Here is a 24,378-nt window from a genome sequence, read left to right on the forward strand (position 1 = left end):
AGCTGGTCGGTATGAGGATATGAACCCTTGACCTTGGTGTTACAATAACCAGCTAACCAACTGAGCTAACCAGGACAGCCCACAATACTTTTTTATTACTTAGAATTTAAGAATTTAGGGAGGCCAGCCCATGGCTCACTCGGGAGAGTGTGGTGCTGACAACACCAAGGCCACGAGTTCGGATCCCATATAGGGATCGCCGGTTAGCTCACTTGGGAGAGCGTGGTGCTGACAACACCAAGTCAAGGGTTAAGATCCCCTTACCGGTCATCTTTAAAAAAAAAAAAAGAATTTAAGAATTTATATTTTGTTCTTATGGAAAGAGCTCTTAGATTTAATTAAACATAAGTTTGTGTCATATATCATAACGTATACTTGTACATACTTCAAAAAGGAAAACATAAGTGAAATAAAAGTGGCTAAAAACTTCACCTAGTCAAGGGTTTGCATCCCCAGACTGACCAGCTGCCAAAAAAAAAAAAAAAAAACCCACAAAAGAAACATTTTACCTATGAGGCTTACACTTCTCTTTTCAACTCAGTGTTGGTTTCCATGTTTTTCCGCATATCTTCGTCCAGGCCATAAGAGCATTGGTGATTTGGCATTTCTTTAAAAAAGAATAAAAGACCTTGGTGCTGAGTTTTTACCTGGCTTTAGTAACTGTGTAGAACTAGCCTACTTTTGACTTTCAGATGGAGAATGTTGCTAAACATGTCTGATTCACCTTTAAGTATTTGTTCTCAGGGATTACATTTTACTCTCTAGTATTTTTTTTTCAAACTGCTAACATCTATTTGGACAACTTTGATGGTTTTGATATTTGCTTATGAGCAGGCAATGACAATTATGTCATAACTGCTATTTGGTCATAAGCAATTATAAGACGCCATTAATTACGAGAGGCATCCTGACTTCAGAGATGTTAAAATATGAAAACGGTCTAGCCAGTTTGCTCAGTTGGTTAGAGCACGGTGTTACAAATACGAAGGTCAAAGGTTCAGATCCCCATACTGACCAGCTGCCAAAAAAATAAAAGAACATAAAAGTGATGGAAAATGGTACCTTATATTATCGCGAACTCTAAATAGAATAACTCTAACTGTTCACCCAGGCCACCAGACAGGGACTTCTCAGGCTGTAGCCATAGCTTAGAGTGTTGCTGCTTGTCATAAGCTTCAGGACATGAAAAGGCTTCTTGAAGTTGTTGGTATATAAAGAGTAAAATTCCAAAGCAGGATTATGGGAATTATGGTATGTTTTAAGGGTTTAGATTTGACAAATTAATGCCTTTCGTGCACACACACACAAAGTATAATTAATTGTCTTATTCACAAGCCTAGTTATAGGGTTTATTTTACAATGTTAATTCATGGTGCTCTGTACCCTTTGTAGGGCCTGGATATAATTAAAGCCATATGACGAATGTGTTCTTTCAATGCTTTCGGTGTGTCTTTTGTTGAATCTATAATTTCGATTGAGACAACGTCCACCGTTTAAATTTGAGGCTCGGGGTTAATTGGTACCCCTATCATACCCTACAATAGATCCCACCTTGAGGTGATTTAAACCCAGAGTTTTAATGTTTGCAGCATTTGTAGCATAGGAAAGATCTGATTTTAAGCTTTAGAAATTAGGGTCATATCTTTTCATTTTATTAATTAAAAAAGGGGCTTATTTTCATTGGATAACTTATTTTTTTTCCCCCCCTGGTCACTGGCCAGTATGGGGATCCAAACCTGTGATATTGGTGTTATAAGGCTCGTTGGGTAACTTCTTAATGCTTGTTTTTGTCTGCTACCTCTTTAAAGAAACATGAATACCACAGCATAGGTAAGGAATTCCAACCCTTGATACTTGTCCCCTTGAATCACTTGAAATAATATGGCCAGAAATTTTCTCATCCTACTTCGTTCATTTGTTATGAAGTCTTTTCTTACCTTAAGCTTTTGTTCTTCTTTTGAGTGGGGGGATTACCAAGGATTTTATTCTTTGGAATTATTCACAGGCTGCTAAATAACGTAGATTCAAATTATCCCCTTAATATTCATTGTTAGGAGATATGAAAATTATTTCATTTTGAGGGAGACTCATAATAATAGGTAATGACTTCTGAACCTAAGTATTATAAATCTTACAGCCTAGATTTTCAGTTTATTTAAAATCTTTCAAAAATCTTCTTATGGTACTGATCTTGATATCAGTAAATTTTTTTCCATCTTTGATAATACTATTTAAATAATTTTGTTTCATATCTTTAAGTCTAATACTAGTAATGAGATGAAGCTACCATCACTGAAGGATATTTATCATAAAAAACAAAGGGAAAACAAGCAGTTACCTGAGAGGAATCTCACTTCTGCTTCCAACCAAAATCACCCACCAGAGGTAAAGTTGTCAACATTCTGCTGAATGAAAATGAAAGATGCTTCATGACTCTTTTTTATCTTAAGCTTTATTTTCCCTGGGAGATCTAAAGCCTATTCACTTAAAAACATGCCAAACAAAAACCAAGTATTGAGAGTAAAACCATACTGTTGTCTGTCTTATTTCTAGGTACTGACTCTAGATCCAACGTTACATATGAAGCCAAATCAGCAGATTTCAGGGATTCAACCACGTGGCTTTATGAATGTCCTCAATGACAGAATATCCTTTTCACCAGACTCTGTTCTAGAACCTAGTTTGTCTAGTCACTCTGACATAGACTCACTTTCACAAGCAAGTAATATTGCTTCTCAGTTATCTGGATTCCCGAAATATCCTTCAGATACAAAAGCTTCACCAATGGACTCTTGGAAAAATCATTCATTCCAAAATGAAAGTAGGACCAGTTCCACGTTTCCTTCAGTATATACTATTACTAGTAATGATATCTCAGTCAACACTGTAGATGAGGAAAACACTGTCATGATAGCTTCGGCCTCGGTCAGTCAGTCTCAGCTTCCAGGTACAGCCAACAGTATCCCAGAATGCATTTCATTGACTTCCTTGGAAGATCCTGTGCTATTGTCTAAGTATGTATTTCAGCGAATGGCTTGTAATGTTAATAGATTGCCTGTGATGCCTGATTGAATGATGAAAATGCTTTTTATTGTACTTTAGTAATGTATAAAATCTTAAAAATAATAGCATTTTTAAGATAGAGCAGCTAAAAATTAAACCTTTTATCACTTTATTGTTTATCAACTTTTTGTGTATTAATCTATTATTTTCTGTGAGTGTGCAAAGGAAATAGCCTGTATTTTTGCTTGTGAGAATGATTGTGTTCTTGGTTTTCTCTTGTGGGATAGGGAAGGAAGATATGCTTTCTTAATAATTTTTTTTGTTTGTTTTACTCTCACCAACAGGATTAGGCAGAACCTGAAGGAAAAGCATGCTCGACACATAGCGGATCTTCGGGCTTATTATGAATCAGAAATAAATAGTTTAAAACAGAAGTTGGAGGCAAAAGAAATTTCTGCAGTTGAAGATTGGAAGAAAACAAATCAAATTCTTGTAGACAGGTAAAACTTATAATTTAACTGTGAAGTTAGTGTTTTTCCAACCTGGATGTATTATTTCCTCAAAAGTATAGTAAATTGTGATGATAAAACACTTTGTACTTTGGATTTGAAATTTTAACACACAGACATGTTCGCCTAAAATAGAGTATTTTTAAAGATTTGAACCTACCTCTTATAATACACTAGTAACTTAAAGCCATTTATTTCGTATGAGTAAAATACTGAAACAATTGAGCAGATTTTGTCTTATGTAGAGTAATGTTATTTATGGAAGGATTAGCACTATGGAGTCTCTAGTAAGTCTGTGGCTTATGCATTATGGCGGCTCTCAACATTTTTTGTTTGTTTGTTTAAAACTCCAGACGTGCATAACTTAAAAGTACTGTAGTTCTCATGAACCTGTTACAGAGCTCAGGTCTGACTGCCTGCCCCCCATTCAAAAACAAACCACTCTAAAGTCAAATGTTGGTGAAAATGGAAGATTTATTCAGGAATACTAGCGACCTGAGAAGAGATGTGAGGCTAACCCATCTCTCTGGTAAACCTGAAGGAGAATGGCCAGGCTGAAGCCATCTCAAAGACTCAGATTTGCTGAGTGGTTTTTTAAGAGGGGTCTGAGGGAATGGAATGTGGGAAAATGAAAAGCAAGAGAGAGGGGCACATGAGCAGTGAGGGCTTCATGTAAGGTCTCAGGTGCAAAGTCTCACCAACACTGTCTGGTTTCTGCTCCCATCCTTGCTGTTATCTCAGGATCCTGCTGGAGGGGGGGAATCAGTAAAAGGCGAAAGATTTATACGATTTGAAGAGAAACCAGAGTGTAAGGAGGGGTGGAATCAGCATAGCTTTATTGATGTCTTTCTTGGTTTCCCAGAGTCTGCAAGTTTGCAGCTTCAGGCTGGCTGGAAAACAACTTTACATTCATGTAAATAATATCATCTTGTCCCATAACCAAGTTCAAAATTTCAAATAACCATGGAAAAAAAGAACTCAGAGAAATGCATACTAAAAACCAAAACAAAACAACTGTGTCCTTTTAAAGTCTTTAGAGCACATGTAGTTTTAGGTCCCAACATGGCTTCAGTTGTGCTCATTTCAAAAAACCTTTAGGCAATTATCCCATTCACTTGAACCTTAGAAATGTAAGGGAGAAGGGACTTATATTAGGGATAGCTTTATGCCTGTTTTAGAGATAATCATTTACAAAATTTGGTGCTTTAGTTAGTAACAAAGCAACATACTTACAATTAAATGGGACTTAGATTGAAAATTGCTGCAGGTTTAGATGATAGCAAAGAGTTCTTGTCTAAAGCAGAAGACAAAGCCTCTTTCAAAGAGGATAGGAGGGAACTCAAATTTTCTGATAATAGTTTAACTTTCAGAGTTATAGTAAAACTAGCCTATACTAAATAGTTTTTGGTAGCTGTGGTAGTTAACTTGTCTGTTTTATTCCTGAGCGTTTCTATAGCTTCCATTTTGCTTTTGCTGATAGCGGTGCAGTGATAGGGAGAAGTAACTTAAAAAGAACCCTCCCTATCCCTGCCCTGGGCCAGGTTTAGGTTGGTTGGTTGGTTTTTAAGATGACTAGTAAGGGGATCTTAACCCTTGACTTGGTGTCTTCAGCACCACGCTCTCCCAAGTGAGTTAACCAGCCATCCCTATATAGGGATCTGAACCCGTGGCCTTGGTGCCATCAGCACCACACTCTCCCAGGTAAGCGATGGGCCGGCCCAGGTTTAGGTTTTTTAAGTCAAAAAGAAAATAGTAGCAGGTTAGAGGAAATTGGTTCATCTTTTTTTTTTGAGAAGGCAAAGATGAATACAGTTACTTCCTGTTTCAAAACACAAGTATGAAAGAGGCCCACGAGTGGGCTTTTTAAGGTTAAAGACAGGGTGCTAAAGAAGGCATCCAGTAAATCATAGCTAATTAAAACATTTTTATGTCTAGAAGCTGCAGGATAGAGCACACACAGCAATGAGAGAATGCAGGTGGAGCAAATTGGAAGTCAGGGTTTTAAATAAATGGCTGTGATGTAATAGTTAATAATGGCAATCTAGGGTACTGAAGTAAGTGTAACAATACTGTGCAAATGAATAACAATACATTATTTATTCTCTCCTACTTCCCCAAAAGGATTTGATCTGGCTTACAGCATAAAAGCTATACAATATGAAAGTTTTGCAATACAGAGGACAGTAAAAACAAAGTGAGAAGTTACAATCACTTAGAACTGGAGAAATGATTTCCCCAAGACAAGAGCCTATGTTATGTTATCAGCATTCACAGCAGTTTTTTTCAAATGTAAAGTTGCAAATTGGAGAATCTCACTAGTATGCAACCCGGAGCCATTAAGCATATGTGGTATAGGCCAGCTGTGATATAAGATTATGACATCACACAGTTGCATCTCAGGGGATAGTGATCTCTGGCATATCAGCATCAGTGAGGTGGTGAAAACAGTAAAATACACTTATCATACAGTGCTCTTTCTTTCAAGAAGTCTTATCAGCAATTCATCTCTGAGAGGCGTTAATACAGTGTGGTTAACAGCATGAATTCTGAAGCCAGACAGCCTGGCTTAGAATCCGAAGTGTGACTGCTTACAACTTGTGTGTCCTTCGGTGAGGAATTTAACTTCTTTGTCTATGTTTTCTCATCTGTAAAATGGGACTGATTATAATCCTAATTTACAGGATTGTGAGGATGAATGTAAAGTGCTTAATATAGACCCCGTATATAATCATTGCCAAATAAATAAAAGCTTTTATAATTCACAGTACATCACTAAACACTGAGTCAAAATGGTAACTGAATTCTTTCACATATTTGTTATTTTAAGGTTCTTTGATAATTAACTTCACAAAGAATGTATTTAATTATAGGCATAATACATTCACAGTAAGTTTGAAGTAGTACAGAGGATGTAATATGAAAAGTAAGTATCCCTACCCCAACCTCTAGTCTCAACATCCCAGACTTAATTTTTTGCATCCATCTGGAAATCATAATGTGTATATGTATGTATAAATTTTTTCACTACAAGATCAAGCAATTTTATACAGTCTTCTGTATCTTGTTTTATTTTATTGAAAAATTATTTCTTGGTGGCTGGCTGGTGTAGGCATCCAAACCCTTGACCTTGGTGTTTTTATCTTGTTTCTTTCTTTCTTTTTTTTTTTTTTTTTTAAAGATGCCGTCAAGGGGATCTTTACCCTTGACTTGGTGTTGTCAGCACCACGCTCTCCGAAGTGAGCTAACTGGTCATCCCTATATAGGGATCCAAACTCGTGGCCTTGGTGTTATCAGCACCACACTCTCCCAAGTGAACCACGGCTCCTTTATCTTGTTTCTTAAATTTTAATTTTCATACTGTAAAATATACATAATTATAGTTTACCATTTTAACCATTTGTAAGTGTACAGTTCAGTGGCTTAAATATCTTCATATTTTTGTGCAACCATCACTGCTGTCTGTGAACTTTTTTCATCTCACAGAAGTGAAGCTCTATACCCCATTAAACAGTAACTCCCTGTATTTCCTCCCCAGCTTTGGGCACCCACCATTCTACTTTCTGTCTCTATGAATCTGACTACTCTAGTGCCTTTATATAGGTGGAATCATACAGTATTTGTCCTTTCGTGTCTGGCTTTTTTCACTAAGCATAATACCATCAGAGTTTGTCCATGTTGTACATATGTCAGAATTTCCTTCCTTTTTAAGGCTCAATAATTTGTTGTATGTATACATCACATTTTTATCTGTTCATCTGTTGATGAACACTTGGGTTTCTTTCACCTTTTGGCTATTGTTAATAGTGCTGCTATGAACATGAGTGTACAAATACCTGTTTATATCTTGCTTTTTTTCACTTAATATTTCTTAGGGATCTTTTCATATCGTTATTTTAGCTGCTGTTTTCTCTGGTTACTATAATATCAGGTACACTGGGATATATTTTACCAAAATGGCATCCTGGGTCTTAGCTAACATTGGACAGTTTTATGTTATATATTGGAGAATCAGATTTATAAAATACTATGTAATACTTAAAAATTTTTTTGTTTTGTTTTGGTGGCTGGCTGGTATGGGGAACCAAACCTTTGACCTTGGTGTTATAGGGCTGCACTTTGACAAACCAAACTAACCATCCAACCCTATGTAATACTTTGAAGGGAAAGTATTTTATTTTCTAAATGTTTAATTTCAATTTATGACTTTTAGATGTGGCCAGTTAGATAGTGCTCTGAATGAAGCTACTAGCCGTGTGAGAACACTTGAAAATAAGAATAACTTACTGGAAATAGAAGTGGTAAGTACTCTTTTTTGGTGATAGTTCTAGTGGCTTAATGTTAAAAAGCCTTTTTATTAACTGAATTTGAGAGACAAATGAATGGTTTTATATAACATTGGTTATGTGTTTGTCTTCTTAAGCCTGTCTTATTAAGTTTATATTTTGAGTGCTTTGGCTTCATATGGTACTATAAACTTTTACCCTTTTAAAAAAATTTGTTTACTTTTAAAATTGGGATATAATTTTCATACCATAAAACTCACCCTTTTACAATTCAGTAGTTTTTAGTATATTCAGAGTTGTGCAACCATCACTAACAATTGATTTTAGAACATTTTTTTGCAAATAAACTCCACACCCCTCAACTGTCACTTCCCACACACTCTCTTCTTCCCAGCCCTGGCAATCACTACTGTACTTTCTGTCTCTATGGATTTGCCTTGTCTGGACATTGATGTTAATGAAATCATACACTGTGGGGCCTTTTGTATCTGGCTTCTTTCACCTTGCATGATGTTTTCAGCGTTCATCTATGTTGTAGCCTGTATCAGCGTTTCATTCCTTTTTATGGTCAACTGATATTCCGTTGTATGAATATACCACATTTTGTTTATTTAGTCACAAGGCGATGAATGTTTAGGTTGTTTCTACTTTTTGGCTATTAAGAATGATATTGCTGTGAATATTTGTGTACAAGATTTTATGTGCACATATGTTTTAGGAATGCATAAACTTTTACTTTCTTAGTAATTTTTTTTTACTCTTAATAATTTTTTTAAAATGCATTACCAAGTTTTATTCTACTACATGTAAACTTATAAACAAAATTTTGGTGGAAAATGTCTCTTGTTTTGTACATTGTTTCTGTCTTTGTTGCTCTTCTAGTTATCTTTGTCTCTTTCTAAACTGTAAATTTCATGAAGTCAGGGACTGTTGTCTGTCTTGTTAATCTCATATTTCTAGCACCCTAGTGCCTGGCACCTAGTGGGTATTCCAGAAATGATTGTTTAATGAACAACATATTAGATGCATTTTGAATTTTCTCTATTTCCATAGTAAGTGAGAGAATAGGTTTAAGAAATGATCCCCCCCGCCAAATATTAATGTTGAGCAACAAATTCCAGTTATACTTTAAGGATAATTTCTCTAATAGCCATGATTATTTTTTTCTCATTAAAGTGATCCATAGGAGAGTCCAAGTATCACGGTACTGCACACAATGGCTTTCTGTCAGTATTTTATGATAATTTCATGACAATATTATTCTAGTAGGGAAATACTTTCTGGACTCTGTATCCTGGGATAAACAAAATATTTAATTTGCTCATTTCCATTTATATGTTTTGTTTTATTACTTTTATATTTTAATGCCCACAATTTATTAGCTATTATTGAGACATCTGTTTTTCAATTAAAATAATTTATTATCCTTGTCTGATTTTGTAGAATGATTTGAGAGAACGCTTCAGTGCAGCCAGCAGTGCCTCCAAAATTTTGCAGGAACGAATTGAGGAAATGAGAACAAGTAATAAAGAAAAAGACAATACCATTATTCGACTAAAATCTAGATTGCAGGATTTAGAAGAAGCCTTTGAGAATGCTTATAAACTCTCAGATGATAAAGAAGCTAGACTAAAACAAGAAAACAAAATGTTTCAAGATGTAAGTAACAAATAATGGTAACTTAATGACATGGTTGGCTAAAAGTAACTTATTTAGATAATGTACCCTTACAAGCTTTTATAACTTTTTCCAAGTTTATTTTAGTTTTATGTAACTTTGCTGTAGCTGCAAATTCATACCTGCCTGATGGTGTCAGTTGGGTCTTATCTTACAGCAGGAAGTCAGAGGTTTAGAACAGTGGCATGACTCCCACGCTTTTCTGTCTCTAACAGGTCAACTTTGGAGTTATCTTAATTCAACATCTGTGTGTCTGGCATGGTAAAATACTATGTAGCAGATTTACAGCAGGCTTGATTAAATTTTTCATTTTGATTTAATTTTACCTAAAATTTGGATTTGTATAACATTGAAACTGGGTGAGGTTTTAGGGTATATATGTTCTTTTAAGTTTTTCTTAATATCCTTTATCATCGTACACCAATAATCTGAAATTATTTAGGCTGTTGAAATTTTCTACAAGTTAGCTTTAGATTTGCTTCTTGTTCCTTTGTTTTTTTAAAATTTATTTTCATGAATGTAATACATGTAAATAGTCAAATCTCAAATGAAAAACAGCAATCTTCCCCAGTTATTCCTGCCTTGGAGTCCCGTACTCTAGAGGCAATTACTTTCAGCTCTTTCAGCTATTTCTTTTAGTATTTTTCTCCATGTTTCTTTCTTTTTTTTTTTTTAAAGATGACCGGTAAGGGGATCTTAACCCTTGACTTGGTGTTGTGAGCACCACGCTCAGCCAGTGAGCAAGCCGGCCATCCGTATATGGGATCCGAACCCGGGGCCTTGGTGTTATCAGCACCACACTCTCCCGAGTGAGCCATGGGCCGGCCCTTTCTCCATGTTTCTAAATGATATATTGCGCTTTAATTTTTTCCATTAATTTCAGACATTACATACTGATTCCCTTCTTTTCAAGGTGGTGGTTTGGCTTTCTTACACCATTTGGTCCAATATAAACAGTTCTCCTTTTTCCAATATGGTTAATATATTAAATTTATTCTAAGATGCATATTCTTTTATATTTTAATACCTCTGAAATTAGAATGCTTCTTTACCCTATAGTGTCTTTTAATTAGCAATATTTCCTTTCTAACTTTGCAATTTTTAATTTTTCCTTTTTCGGTAGTACTTAAAGTAATGGTATGATTTATAATCTATAGTGTCTTGGATTTGAAATGATAAAAAGGCTGAGTGTCCTTTCCCTTATTTGAAGTGCTTGGGGCTGGCCAGTTAGCTCAGTTGGTTAGAGTGCAGTGTTATAACATCAAGGTCAAAGGTTTGGATCCCTGCGCTGGCCAGCCACCAAAAAAGAAAAGAAATGCTTGGTACCAGAAGTGTTGCAGATTTCTGATTTTTTTAGATTTTAGAATATTTACATTATATATGAGGGTACTTCAAAAAGTTCATGGAAAAATAGAATTAGATAATATGAATCTTTCCATGAACTTTTTGAAGTACCCTTATAGTTACCAGTTGAGCATCCCACATCCAAAAATCCAAAATGCTCCAGTGAGCTCTTCCTTTGAGCATTATGTCAGCACTCAAAAAGTTTTGGATTTTGGAGCATTTCAGATTTTTGGATTTTCAGATTTGGGGTGCTCAACCTGTGTCATTATTTGGAGTTAAATTAGTATTTGGTATTTCTTGTATGTACATAAATATTTTTCAGAGGTAAGCTGCAGTGTACAGTGATTACATTTCCTTTCTTTTCCAACTTTTATTTTCCCTGTTTTATTTTAATAATTGCTATTCTCTTAGTCTGCTTAGTTTTCTATCTGCCAAGTGCTTACTTTACCCTCATCCCCACCCCCCAGGATGATGATGAAGGCAGGTTAGAGATGAGGCTGGCCATAAGTGCTTCAGCCCTGGCTGGTTGCTCTTTAGGTCTGATATGTGGATATCTTAGGACTAGCCTTCACCATCATCCTGGGAAATAATTTTTTTTGCTTCTTTCCTGTATTGGGTCTATTGCTTTGTGGATCCTGTGTCTTGCTTCTTGGTTTAACTTTTTGTTTTGCTAGAGTTTATTTCCTAGGAAAAAGAATGCATGGGAGACAATTTCTGAGACCTTCCATATCAGAAAACTTTCATAGTTTGTAGACACAGTTGAATGATAATTTAGTTGGGTAGAAAGTTTTAAGTAAGGAATTACTTTAATTTGTTGTTCTTCTAATCAGTTTCAGTCATTGCCCCATGCCTTCTACCTTCCAGTGATGATGCTGTGAAGGACAGTGCCATTGTGGTTACCTGTTCTTTGTGACCTGTTTTTTCCCCCTCCCTCTGGAAGCTTTCAGGATCTTGCCTTTAGATCTTTGTGCTCTGAAGTAACACAGTGATGATGCCTTTGTGCTTTTTCCCTTATTTTGCTGGGCACCAAATGAACTGTTCACTGTAGACATTTTCTTGTTTCCTTTTTCTAGTTTTTTTCTGTTCCCTCTTTTTGGAATTCCTATTGGGCAGATGTTGGATCTCAGACTGATTCTGTAATTTAAAAAATCTTTTTTCTGTTTGCATTTCTTTGCTTTTTGTTTTACCTTTTTCCCCCCCAAAACAAACTGTAACCAGCTTTATTAAAGATACTTTTCATAAACAATGGTATTTTAGGCAAGACATGGGCAGACAATCGTTAACAGTATGCAACAACTTTCATACTCCCTTCTTTAATGGACTACTAAAATTAGAAAGCCACTGAAAAACCTAGTGAAGTCTTCATTTGATGCTCTGAACAAGGAAAGTTTAGAGTGAGGGTTAAAACTTCGCTTTTAGCATATTTAACAACTTTTCACAAGCTGACCTGGACTTTCAAGAAATGAAATTAAAATGGCAGAATTAATCTGAAGATCCACAATCTAGAAAAGGAATTGCCTTTTTTTTTTTTTTTTTTAAAGATGACCGGTGAGGAGATCTTAACCCTTGACTTGGTGTTGTCAGCACCACACTCTTCTGAGTGAGCCATGTGCCGGCCCCAGGAATTGCTTTTTTGAGGTATGCCATCTCAGTGGCTTCAGTGGAAAGTCCAGATTGCCTGGCATTATGGTAACATATTTTTGGGGGGTCAGGTCCCAACAGATTTAAGGGAGTTAAGTCTATGCTGAAGGCAGAGAGGGAGAAGAGGACATAAAAATAAATTTTAGTTTTTCCACATCACAATGCATTTGTGCCAAGGTGGCTGTGTGTCAGCATCTGGGAATCCCTCATCCTGGGAACCAGGAGGGAGTCTCTCCAAACTAGAAGGGAAAGGTGTTTTCCACACGTCAGTCCAGCTTTAGAGACATTTTACTAGTCTCTAGACATTTATATGCCTCCTCCAAGAACGACAACAATAAAGTGTTCTGTGGGTTAACAACATAAGTTAAAAAACAAAGTAAAAGAAAATTCTGCATTTTTATAAAACTTGATTGAAAAATAGTATTTTAAACTATACAGTCACTAGAAATACACAGTTATCAAAAAATGCATACACTTCACTTGGCATCTCCAACACCTTCAGCTGTCTGTGCCTGGTCTGTTTTGGCAACTCCATTTTCTGCAGGGTTATTCTCATCCTTGCCAGTTTTTCCTTTGGGTACCTTCTTTCCCTTCTTTACAGGAAACTTTTTAGGCTTAGGCTCTGGATTTGGAGGAGCAGGTGTAGCAGACAACCTTGTGGGTCTTCTCTGTGTTTTGTCCTTCACCTTGGCTTTATCTCATAGTTTAGCATCCTCTTCAGCCCTTCTCTTGGGCATGGTGGCTATGACAGTGGAACATAGGCACTGGATACAGGGATGCAGTGGTACACGGGCTTTGGTCAGTCTGGGGTTCTTGCCTCTTCTTCACATTGCTCTGTTCTACTTTTTAAAACAGTCTTCTTTAACTTTATCTTCCAACCTTTCTGTTTAAATTTTTATTTGTGCTATAATTCTATTTCTTATTTCTTGTTCTTTTAAACTTCCATAATGTTTTTGATTCATGGATCAACATCTCTTATCTCACTGGCAATGCCATCCTTTTTTCTTTTCTTTCTTTTTTTTATTTATTTGCTTCTGTTTCCAGCACTGCCTTTTGTTCCCTCTCATTTCCGCTTTTACCTTTTTGGGTTTTTTTAAAGAAAATGTTAGAACCTTTTTTTCTATGGCAGTGATCACTGGCTGTTAAGATTGAGGCATAGAAAGCAAATTAGAAGGTAGTTTTTTGTCCCTGGGCTGGCCGATGAACTGGTGAGAATCATTTTAGGGGATAGAGCAAGGACCCAAATGTTCTGTTATTGGGGAGGAGGACTGGAGCGTGTGTCTCAGTTCCTGTTGGTCTGTTCTCTTGGGCAAGTCAGTCTACTTAGAGACTTCTGTATTAGTCATCTGCATTGGAGGGGACAGCCTGGACTCTAGTGTCCAGGAGCCAGGTGGGAGAGGATAGGAGGGCTTTCGGGATGGGAACTTAAGCCCTCTATTTTCTGTGTACCTTATCCCTGATTCCTGCTGTGCCTGGTGTCCCTTAGTCAAGGTTGTTGGGGTAATCACCTGGCTGCACAGAATGTGGGAGGGTCTCTAGACAACCCATCTACTAGGCACCCCCCCCAACATTCTAACTCCTCGCTACTTGTCAATCCTGAGGCTCTCCAGGGTTCTGTGGTGTGGATTTATTTGCTTCTCATCAGCATCCTCATCTGCAGACTCTTATGTTTCAGCTTTTGCTGCTCCATTTTCTAAACTTTTAACATCATCTCAGGTGCTGTTATTCTCTTCCATTCTCTTTGTCCTTATGACCTCGTACTTTTTTTTTTTTTAATAGACTTTATTCTTTAGAACGGTTTTAGATTTATAGAAAACTTGAAAAGGTAGTACGGAAGGTTCCCATATACCCTGCACCCAGTTTTCCCTATTAACATCTTACATTAGTGTGGTACATTTACCACAATTAATGAACCAATGTTAACACATTATTAAGTAAACACCATAGTTTATTCAGATTTCCTTAGTTTTTACCTATGTTTTTTAGTGTTCCAGGATTCCATCCAGGAAACCATATTACATTTAGTTGTCATATCTCCTTAGGCTCCTCTTGGCCGTGTCAGGTTCTCAGACTTCCTTGTTTTGATGACCTTGACAGTTTTAAGGAGTACTTGTCAGGTATTTTGTAGAATGTCCCTTGGGATTTGTCTGATTTTTTTTCATGATTAGGCTGGGAGTATGTGTTATTGGGAGGAAGACCACAGAGGTAAAGTGCCATTTTCAGCACATCATATCAATGAGCCCTATATTTTTTTTTTACTGTCATTTTAGTAAAGTTTCAAGAGGGAGTAGGTATAAACCCTCTGTACAGTATGTCATATTTGATTAGAACTTTACATGGCTTTTATTATTGTTCTTAATCACGTGTATTAATAGTATAAATTTAGTATGTAAGAACATGAGTTCCTTGTTTTTAAAACTTCTTGCACTTTTCAATTTAATATAATTTCAGATTTACAGAAAGTTGCAAAAATTATATAAAGAATTTACATATACCCTTCACCCAGATTCCCCAAATGTTAACATTTTGCAATATGTGCTTTATCACTCTCTACATATAGAGATTTTTTAAAAACTATTTGAGAGTAAGAGATATAATGTACTTTGATCTCTAAGTCCGGGTGTGTGTCTTAAAAACAAGGACAGTGTCTGATATAATCACAGTAAAATTAGGAAATTAACAGTAGTATAGTAGTCTTAATCTGTAGACTTTATACAGTTTTTGCAAGTTATCCTACTAAAGTAAAACTTTTTTTCCCTTGTCTAGGACCATTCCAGGATTACATATTGCACTGAGCTGTCACATCTCTTCTTTAATCTAGAACAGTTCCTCAGTCTTTCTTTTTCTTTATCTTTTATAACCTTGACAAAATTTTTTTTAACATCATAGACTAAGTATTTACTGAATGGTGCTTTCTGGTAAATTAAATAAAATTTAAAATTCACTTCTTTACTTGCACTAGCCACATTTCAAGTGCTCAGGAGCCACATGTGGCTAGTGGCTATGTATTAGTGCATAAAACATTTCCATCATTACAGAAAGTTCTGTTGGACAGCACGTGTAGAATGTTCCTTTATATTGGGGTTTGTGTTTCTTCACAATTATATTCAGGTTGTCAAAATCTGTGGGAATACTACAGAAGTGGCTTGAGCCCTTCTTAATGCATCCTATTAGGAGGCACATGTTAACTTAGTGATGTTAACTCCAGTCACTTGGTTAAGGTGGTATCTGCCAGGTTTCTCTACTGTAAAGTTATATTTCTCCCCTTTGGAATTAATAAGTATCTTATGAGGAGATAATTTAAGAGTATGAAAATAACCCTTTTTCTCATCAGACTTTTACTTACTAGTTTTAGCTTCCATTGAGGAGTCTTGCCTGAAACAACTAATTACTGTGGTGGTTATTCTTTCTACATTTGACTGAAAGGAGGAGCTCTCCTTATTCCTTTACTTATTCATATCAGTATGGATTCATGGATTCTTATTTTATTCAGTCAGTTACAATTCTGTTTTACTATGATTGTTATCTTGATGCCCATGGTGTCTCAAGTTTGTCCAATGGGAGGCATGTCAGGCTGGCTCCCATGTTCTTTTGACACCTTCCTGTCAATTGTTTGAGCACATCCATACTTTCTGGCACAGCAAGATGTTCCAGGCTCATCTTATACTTTTCCAGCCCCAGCCCTAGAATCAGTCATTTGTCCATGGAGCCCTGGTTCTTTTTAGTGGAGAAGGACACTTATTTAGACACTAATATGTTCACTGCTATTAGCAGGTCACTGTTTTTAATTATTCAAAAACCCACCACAATCATGTTTGAGAAGCAGTGGAATAGCAAAGGATAGCTTGTTTATTTGTATTTGGCTGAAGTTATATTAATGTAGCCAGTGATAACACTGACTTTGCTTTTTTTTTTTTTTTTTTCCTTGGATGGCTGGCCGATGTGGGTATCAGAACCCTTGACTTTGATGTCTTGATGTTATAATACCACACTCTAACCAGCTGAGCTAACGGCCAGCCCTGCATTTTTCATATCAAATATTTCAAGCATACAGAAAAGTATAGAGAATAATATAATGAATACCTGTCTATAGCCATCTGTAGATAAAGTTGAAACACTCTCTTCTATTCCTTTCTCTCCTACCTTAGAGGGTACCTCTTTGTTAAATGTGCTCTTTGTTATCCCCATACATTTCTTTTTGATTTTACTACATATGCATGTGTTTATAAACAATATATAGTATTGTTTTATATGTTCTTAAAGTATATGTGAATTGTATTGCATTGCATATATGCTTCTGCAACTTTTTTTTCTGTCACGTCTCTGAGATTTACCATGTTGATACATTCAGCTTTTACTTATTCATTTTTATTTAAACATTTATATTTGAAATATTTCAGGTATATAAAAAGTATGAAGAATAATATAACAAGTATGTGTGAAACTACCACCCATCTTAAGAAATAAAATATTACAGATAAAATTGAAGACCCCTGTGTACCATTTTCTGCTCACCTCACCTCAGCCTTTTTGGGAGTAACTGGTCTAACTGTGTGATTGTAATTCCCGTGTCTATCTGTATCATCACCTGTGTATGTATCCTTAATCAGTTATTTATTTCTTTGGTGTATCTTAAAAGTTTATTTTATTTTTATTTTGTCAATATGCAATGTGGTTGATTATTGTGGCCCATTACCGAAACCTCCCTCACTCCTCCTTCTTCCCCCTCCCACCCAACAGTGTCCTTTCTGTTCACTTGTCATGTCAAATTCAAGGAATTGTAATTGTTTTTTTTTTTTTTTTTTTTTTTTTTTTTGTCGTTTTTTCATGACCGGCACTCAGCCAGTGAGTGCACCGGTCAGTCCTATATAGGATCCGAACCCGCGGCGGGAGCGTGGCCGCGCTGCCAGCGCAGCACTCTACCAAGTGCGCCACGGGCTCGGCCCAAGGAATTGTAATTGTTATGTCTTCTTCTCCCCCCTGATTTGTGTGTGTGTGTGTGTGTGTGTGTGTGTGTGTGAATTTATTTATTTTTATCTCTCACTAAAACATGTGGTATTTCTCTTTCTGTGCCTGACTTGTTTCACTTAATATATAATTCTCTCAAGGTCCATCCATGTTGTTGCAAATGGCAGTATTTCATTCTTTTTTATAGCTGAGTAGTATTCCATGGTGTAGATATACCACATTTTCCGTATCCACTCATCCGATGATGGACATTTGGGCTGGTTCCAACTCTTGCCTATCGTAAAGAGTGCTGCGATGAACATTGGGGAACAGGTATACCTTCGACTTGATGATTTCCATTCCTCTGGGTATATTCCCAGCAGTGGGATAGCTGGGTCATATGGCAGATCTATCTGCGATTGTTTGAGGAACCTCCATACCATTTTCCATAGAGGCTGCACCATTTTGCAGTCCCACCAACAATGTATGAGAGTTCCTTTTTCTCCGCAACCTCGCCAGCATTTATCGTTCAGAGTCTTTTGGATTTTAGCCATCCTAACTGGGGTTAGATGGTATCTCAGTGCAGTTTTGATTTGCATTTCCCGGATACTGAGTGATGTTGAGCATTTTTTCATATGTCTGTTGGCCATTTGTATATCTTCCATAGAGAAATGCCTACTTAGCTCTTTGGCCCGTTTTTTAATTGGGTTGCTTGTTTTTTTCTTGTAAAGTTGTTTGTGTTCCTTGTATATTCTGGATATTAATCCTTTGTCAGATGTATATTTTGCAAATATTTTCTCCCACTCTGTTGGTTGTCTTTTAACTGTTAATTATTTCTTTTGCTGTGCAGAAGCTCTTTAGTTTGATATAATCCCATTTGTTTATTTTTCTTTTGGTTGCCCATGCTTTTGGGGTTGTATTCATGAAGTCTGTGTCCAGTCCTCTTTCCTGAAGTGTCTCTTCTAAGTTTTCTTTAAGAATTTTTATTGTTTCAGGGTGTGTATTTAATTCTTTAATACATTTTGAGTTGAGTTTAGTGTATGGTGAAAGGTATGGGTCTAGTTTCATTCCCCTGCATATTGATATCCAGTTCTCCCAGCACCATTTACTAAAGAGGCAGTCTCTTCCCCAGTGTATAGGCTTGGTGACTTTGTCAAAAATCAGATGGCTGTAGGTGTGTGGGTTGATATCTGGATTCTCTATTCCATTGATCAGTGTGTCTGTTTTTATGCCAGTACCATACTGTTTTGGTTATTATAGCTTTGTAGTATAGTTTAAAGTCAGGTAGTGTTATGCCTCCAGCTTTATTTTTTTTGCTCAGCATTGCTTTGGCTATGCGTGGTCTTTTCTTATTCCATATAAATGTCTGGATAGTTCTTTCCATTTCTGAGAAAAATGTCATTGGAATTTTGATGGGGATTGCATTGAATTTGTATATCACTTTGGGTAATATGGACATTTTCACTATGTTGATTCTTCCAATCCAAGAGCATGGGATATCTTTCCATCTTCTTGTATCCTCTCTAATTTCTCTCAGCAGTGGTTTGTAGTTCTCATTGTAGAGATTTTTCACATCCTTCGTTAACTCAATTCCTGAGTATTTTATTTTTTTGGTGGCTATTGTAAATGGGCAGGCTTTCTTGATTTCTCTTTCTGCATGTTCCCTATTGGAGAATAGAAATGCTACTGATTTTTGTGTGTTGATTTTGTATCCTGCTACTGTGCTGAAATCACTTATCAACTCTAGGAGTCTTTTTATAGAAGCTTTAGGCTGTTCAATATATAGGATCATATCATCTGCAAAAAGGGACAGTTTGACTTCATCTTTTCCAATCTGGATGCCCTTTATTTCCTTCTCTTCTCTGATTGCTCTGGCTAGTACTTCCAACACTATGTTGAATAGGAGTGGTGAGAGTGGGCATCCTTGTCTAGTTCCTGTTCTTAAAGGAAAAGCTTTCAGCTTTTCCCCATTCAGGATGATATTGGCAGTGGGTTTATCATATATGGCTTTAATTATGTTGAGATACTTTCCATCTATACCTAACTTATAGAGGGTCTTTGTCATGAATGAGTGTTGAATTTTATCAAATGCTTTTTCAGCATCTATAGAGATGATCATATGGTCCTTGTGTTTGATTTTATTAATATGGTGTAATCATATTTATCACTTTGTGTATGTTGAACCAACCTTGCATCCCTGGGATGAATCCCACTTGATCATGGTGAATAATTTTACATATGTGTTGCTGTATTCTGTTTGCTAGTATTTTATTGAGGATTTTTGCATCTATATTCATCAAGGATATCGGCCTGTAGTTTTCTCTTTTGGTTATATCTTTACCTGGTTTTGGTATCAGGATGATGTTTGCTTCATAGAATGAGTTTGGGAGATTTGCGTCTGTTTCAATCTTTTGGACTAGTTTGTAAAGAATCGGTGTCAATTCCTGTTTGAATGTTTGGTAAAATTCTGCTGTGAATCCATCTGGTCCTGGGCTTTTCTTTGTTGGGAGCTTTCTGATAACAGCTTCAATCTCCTTTATTGTTATTGGTCTGTTCAGATTTTCTACGTCTTCATGGCTCAGTTTTGGGAGCTTGTGTGTGTCCAGTAATTTATCCATTTCCTCCAGATTTTCAAATTTGTTGGCGTATAGTTGTTTATAGTAGTCTCGAATGATTCCTTGTATTTCAGATGAATCAGTTGTAATATCACGTTTTTCATTTCTAATTTTTGTTATTTGAATCTTCTCTCTTCTTTTTTTTGTTAGCCATGTTAATGGTTTGTCAATTTTATTTATCTTTTCAAAAAACCAACTTATTGATTCATTGATCTTTTGTATTGTTTTTTGGGTTTCAATTTCATTAAGTTCTGCTCTGATCTTTATGATTTCTTTCCATCTGCTACCTTTAGTTTTGGCTTGTTCTTGTTTTTCTAGATCTTTAAGGTGAAGTGTTAGGTTGTTCACTTGCCATCTTTCCATTCTTCTGAGGTGAGCATTAATGCAATAAATTTCCCCCTTAATACTGCTTTTGCAGTATCCCACAGGTTTTGGTATGATGTATCATTGTTTTCATTAGTTTCAATAAATTTTTTGATTTCCTGCTTGATTTCTTCTTGGACCCATATGTCATTAAGTAGAATGCTGTTTAATTTCCATGTGTTTGTATAGTTTCCAGAATTTCATTTGTTATTGATTTCTAGTTTTAATCCATTGTGTTCTGAGAAAATACATGGGATAATTCCAATTTTTTTGAATTTGTTCAGACTTGATTTGTGACCTAATATGTGATCTATCCTGGAGAATGATCCATGTGCTGATGAGAAGAATGAATATTCTGAGGTTGTTGGATGGAATGTTCTGTAGATATCTGCCAAGTCCAATTGGTCTAGAGTATTGTTTAGATCTTGTGTTTCTCTACTGATTCTTTGCCTAGATGATCTGTCTAATATTGACAGTGGGGTGTTCAGGTCCCCTGCTATTATGGTATTAGTGTCTATTTCCTTCTTTAGGTCTAATAGAGTTTGTTTTATAAATCTGGATGCTCCAACATTGGGTGCGTATGTATTTATGATTGTTATGTCTTCTTGATGGATCAGTCCTTTTATCATTATGTAGTGTCCCTCATTGTCTCTTTTTATGGCTTTTATTTTATTTTATTTATTTATTTATTTATTTTATTTATTTTATTTTTTATTTATTTTTTATTTTTTATTTTTTATTTTTTTAAATTTTATTTTGACGATATACATTGTGGCTGATTATTGTTCCCCATCACCAAAACCTCCCTCCCTTCTCCCTCCCCCCCTCCCCCCCAACAATGTCCTTTCTGTTTGCTTGTCATATCAACTTCAAATAATTGTGGTTGTTATATCTTCTTCCCCCCCCCCAGTTTGTGTGTGTGTGTGTGAATTTATATATTAATTTTTAGCTCCCACCAATAAGTGAGAACATGTGGTATTTCTCTTTCTGTGCCTGACTTGTTTCACTTAATATAATTCTCTCAAGGTCCATCCATGTTGTTGCAAATGGTAGTATTTCATTCGTTTTTATAGCTGAGTAGTATTCCATTGTGTAGATGTACCACATTTTCCGTATCCACTCATCTGATGATGGGCATTTGGGCTGGTTCCAACTCTTGGCTATTGTAAAGAGTGCTGCGATAAACATTGGGAAACAGGTATACCTTCAACTTGATGATTTCCATTCCTCTGGGTATATTCCCAACAGTGGGATAGCTGGTCGTATGGTAGATCTATCTGCAATTGTTTGAGGAACCTCCATACCATTTTCCATAGAGCCTGCACCATTTTGCAGTCCCACCAACAATGTATGAGAGTTCCTTTTTCTCTGCAGCCTCGCCAGCATTTATCGTTCATGGTCTTTTGGATTTTAGCCATCCTAACTGGGGTTAGATGGTATCTCAGTGTGGTTTTGATTTGCATTTCCCAGATGCTGAGTGATGTTGAGCATTTTTTCATATGTCTGTTGGCCATTTGGATATCTTCCTTAGAGAAATGCCTATTTAGCTCTTTTGCCCATTTTTAAATTGGGTTGATTGTTTTCTTCTTGTACAGTTGTTTGAGTTCCTTATATATTCTGGATATTAATCCTTTGTCAGATGTATATTTTGCAAATATTTTCTCCCACTCTGTTGGTTGTCTTTTAACTCTTTTAATTGTTTCTTTTGCTGTGCAGAAGCTTTTTAGTTTGATATAATCCCATTTGTTTATTTTTCCTTTGGTTGCCCGTGCTTTTGGGGTCGTATTTATGAAGTCTGTGCCCAGTCCTATTTCCTGAAGTGTTTCTCCTATGTTTTCTTTAAGAAGTTTTATTGTTTCAGGGTGTATATTTAAATCCTTAATCCATTTTGAGTTGATTTTAGTATACGGCGTGAGGTATGGATCTAGTTTCATTCTCCTGCATATGGATATCCAGTTCTCCCAGCACCATTTGCTGAAGAGGCAGTCCCTTCGCCACTGAATAGGCTTGGTGCCTTTGTCAAAGATCAGCTGACAGTAAGTGTGTGGGTTGATTTCTGGATTCCCTATTCTATTCCATTGGTCAGTGTGTCTGTTTTTATGCCAGTACCATACTGTTTTGGTTATTATAGCTTTGTAGTATAGCTTAAAGTCAGGTAGTGTTATGCCTCCAGCTTTATTTTTTTTGCTCAGCATTGCTTTGGCTATGCATGGTCTTTTATTGTTCCATATAAATATCTGGATAGTTTTTTCCATTTCTGAGAAAAATGTCTTTGGAATTTTGATGGGGATTGCATTGAATTTGTATATCACTTTGGGTAGTATGGACATTTTCACTATGTTGATTCTTCCAATCCAAGAGCATGGAATATCTTTCCATCTTCTTGTATCCTCTCTAATTTCTCTCAGCAGTGGTTTGTAGTTCTCATTATAGAGATTTTTCACCTCCTTGGTTAACTCAATTCCTAAGTATTTTATTTTTTTGGTGGCTATTGTAAATGGTCAGGCTTTCTTGATTTCTCTTTCTGCATGTTCACTATTGGAGAAAAGAAATGCTACGGATTTTTGTGTGTTGATTTTGTATCCTGCTACTGTGCTGAAATCATTTATCAATTCCAACAGTTTTTTTGTAGAGGTTTTAGGCTGTTCGATATATAGGATCATGTCATCTGCAAACAGGGACAGTTTGACTTCATCTTTTCCAATCTGAATGCCCTTTATTTCCTTCTCTTCTCTGATTGCTCTGGCTAGTACTTCCAACACTATGTTGAATAGGAGTGGTGAGAGTGGGCATCCTTGTCTAGTTCCTGTTCTTAAAGGAAAAGCTTTCAGCTTTTCCCCATTCAGGATGATATTGGCTGTGGGTTTGGCATATATGGCTTTAATTATGTTGAGATACTTTCCCTCTATACCTAACTTATAGAGGGTCTTTGTCATGAATGAGTGCTGAACTTTATCAAATGCTTTTTCAGCATCTATAGAGATAATCATATGGTCCTTGTGTTTGAGTTTATTAATATGGTGTTTCACATTTATTGATTTGCGTATGTTGAACCAACCTTGCATCCCTGGGATGAATCCCACTTGATCGTGATGAATAATTTTACGTATGTGTTGCTGTATTCTGTTTGCTAGTATTTTAGTGAGGATTTTTGCATCTATATTCATCAAGGATATTGGCCTGTAGTTTTCTTTTTTGGTTATATCTTTACCTGGTTTTGGTATCAGGATGATGTTTGCTTCATAGAATGAGTTTGGGAGAGTTGCGTCCGTTTCAATCTTTTGGAATAGTTTGTAAAGAACCGGTGTCAATTCCTGTTTGAATGTTTGGTAAAATTCTGCTGTGAATCCATCTGGTCCTGGGCTTTTCTTTGTTGGGAGCCTTCTGATAACAGCTTCAATCTCCTTTATTATTATTGGTCTGTTCAAATTTTCTATGTCTTCATGGTTCAGTTTTGGGAGCTTGTGTGTGTCCAGAAATTTATCCATTTCCTCCAGATTTTCAAATTTGTTGGCGTATAGTTGTTTATAGTAGTCTCGAATGATTCCTTGTATTTCAGATGAATCAGTTGTAATATCGCCTTTTTCATTTCTAATTTTTGTTATTTGAGTCTTCTCTCTTCTTTTTTTTTGTTAGCCATGCTAATGGTTTGTCAATTTTATTTATCTTTTCAAAAAACCAACTTTTTGATTCGTTGATCTTTTGAATTGTTTTTTGGTTTTCAATTTCATTCAGTTCTGCTCTGATCTTAATGATTTCTTTCCGTCTGCTAACTTTAGGTTTGGATTGTTCTTGTTTTTCTAGTTCTTTAAGGTGAAGTGTTAGGTTGTTCACTTGCCATCTTTCTATTCTTCTAAAGTGAGCGTTTAATGCAATAAATTTTCCCCTCAATACTGCTTTTGCAGTATCCCACAGGTTTTGGTATGATGTATCATTGTTTTCATTAGTTTCAATAAATTTTTTGATTTCCTGCTTGATTTCTTCTTGGACCCATAT

The 24,378-nt window shown here is 36.1% G+C and overlaps 1 protein-coding gene and 1 pseudogene across 2 annotated transcripts in view; one reads left to right on the top strand and one right to left on the bottom strand.

Moving 5' to 3' along the window:
* MPHOSPH9 (M-phase phosphoprotein 9) overlaps positions 1–24,378 on the top strand; it is a 69,377-nt gene that overhangs the window by 20,798 nt on the left and 24,201 nt on the right. Inside the window, exons 9-13 of one of the 2 annotated variants that reach the window (XM_063086603.1) lie at positions 2,260–2,385; positions 2,554–3,014; positions 3,348–3,503; positions 7,723–7,810; positions 9,239–9,454. In XM_063086603.1, coding sequence (XP_062942673.1) covers positions 2,260–2,385; positions 2,554–3,014; positions 3,348–3,503; positions 7,723–7,810; positions 9,239–9,454 — 1,047 coding nt within the window. The remainder of the gene's footprint in view (positions 1–2,259; positions 2,386–2,553; positions 3,015–3,347; positions 3,504–7,722; positions 7,811–9,238; positions 9,455–24,378) is intronic. The other variant, XM_063086604.1, reaches the window with a different exon arrangement.
* LOC134371035 (non-histone chromosomal protein HMG-17-like) lies at positions 12,934–13,194 on the bottom strand (annotated as a pseudogene).

Source organism: Cynocephalus volans, chromosome 2, assembly GCF_027409185.1.
Source record: "Cynocephalus volans isolate mCynVol1 chromosome 2, mCynVol1.pri, whole genome shotgun sequence".
NCBI lineage: Eukaryota > Metazoa > Chordata > Mammalia > Dermoptera > Cynocephalidae > Cynocephalus > Cynocephalus volans.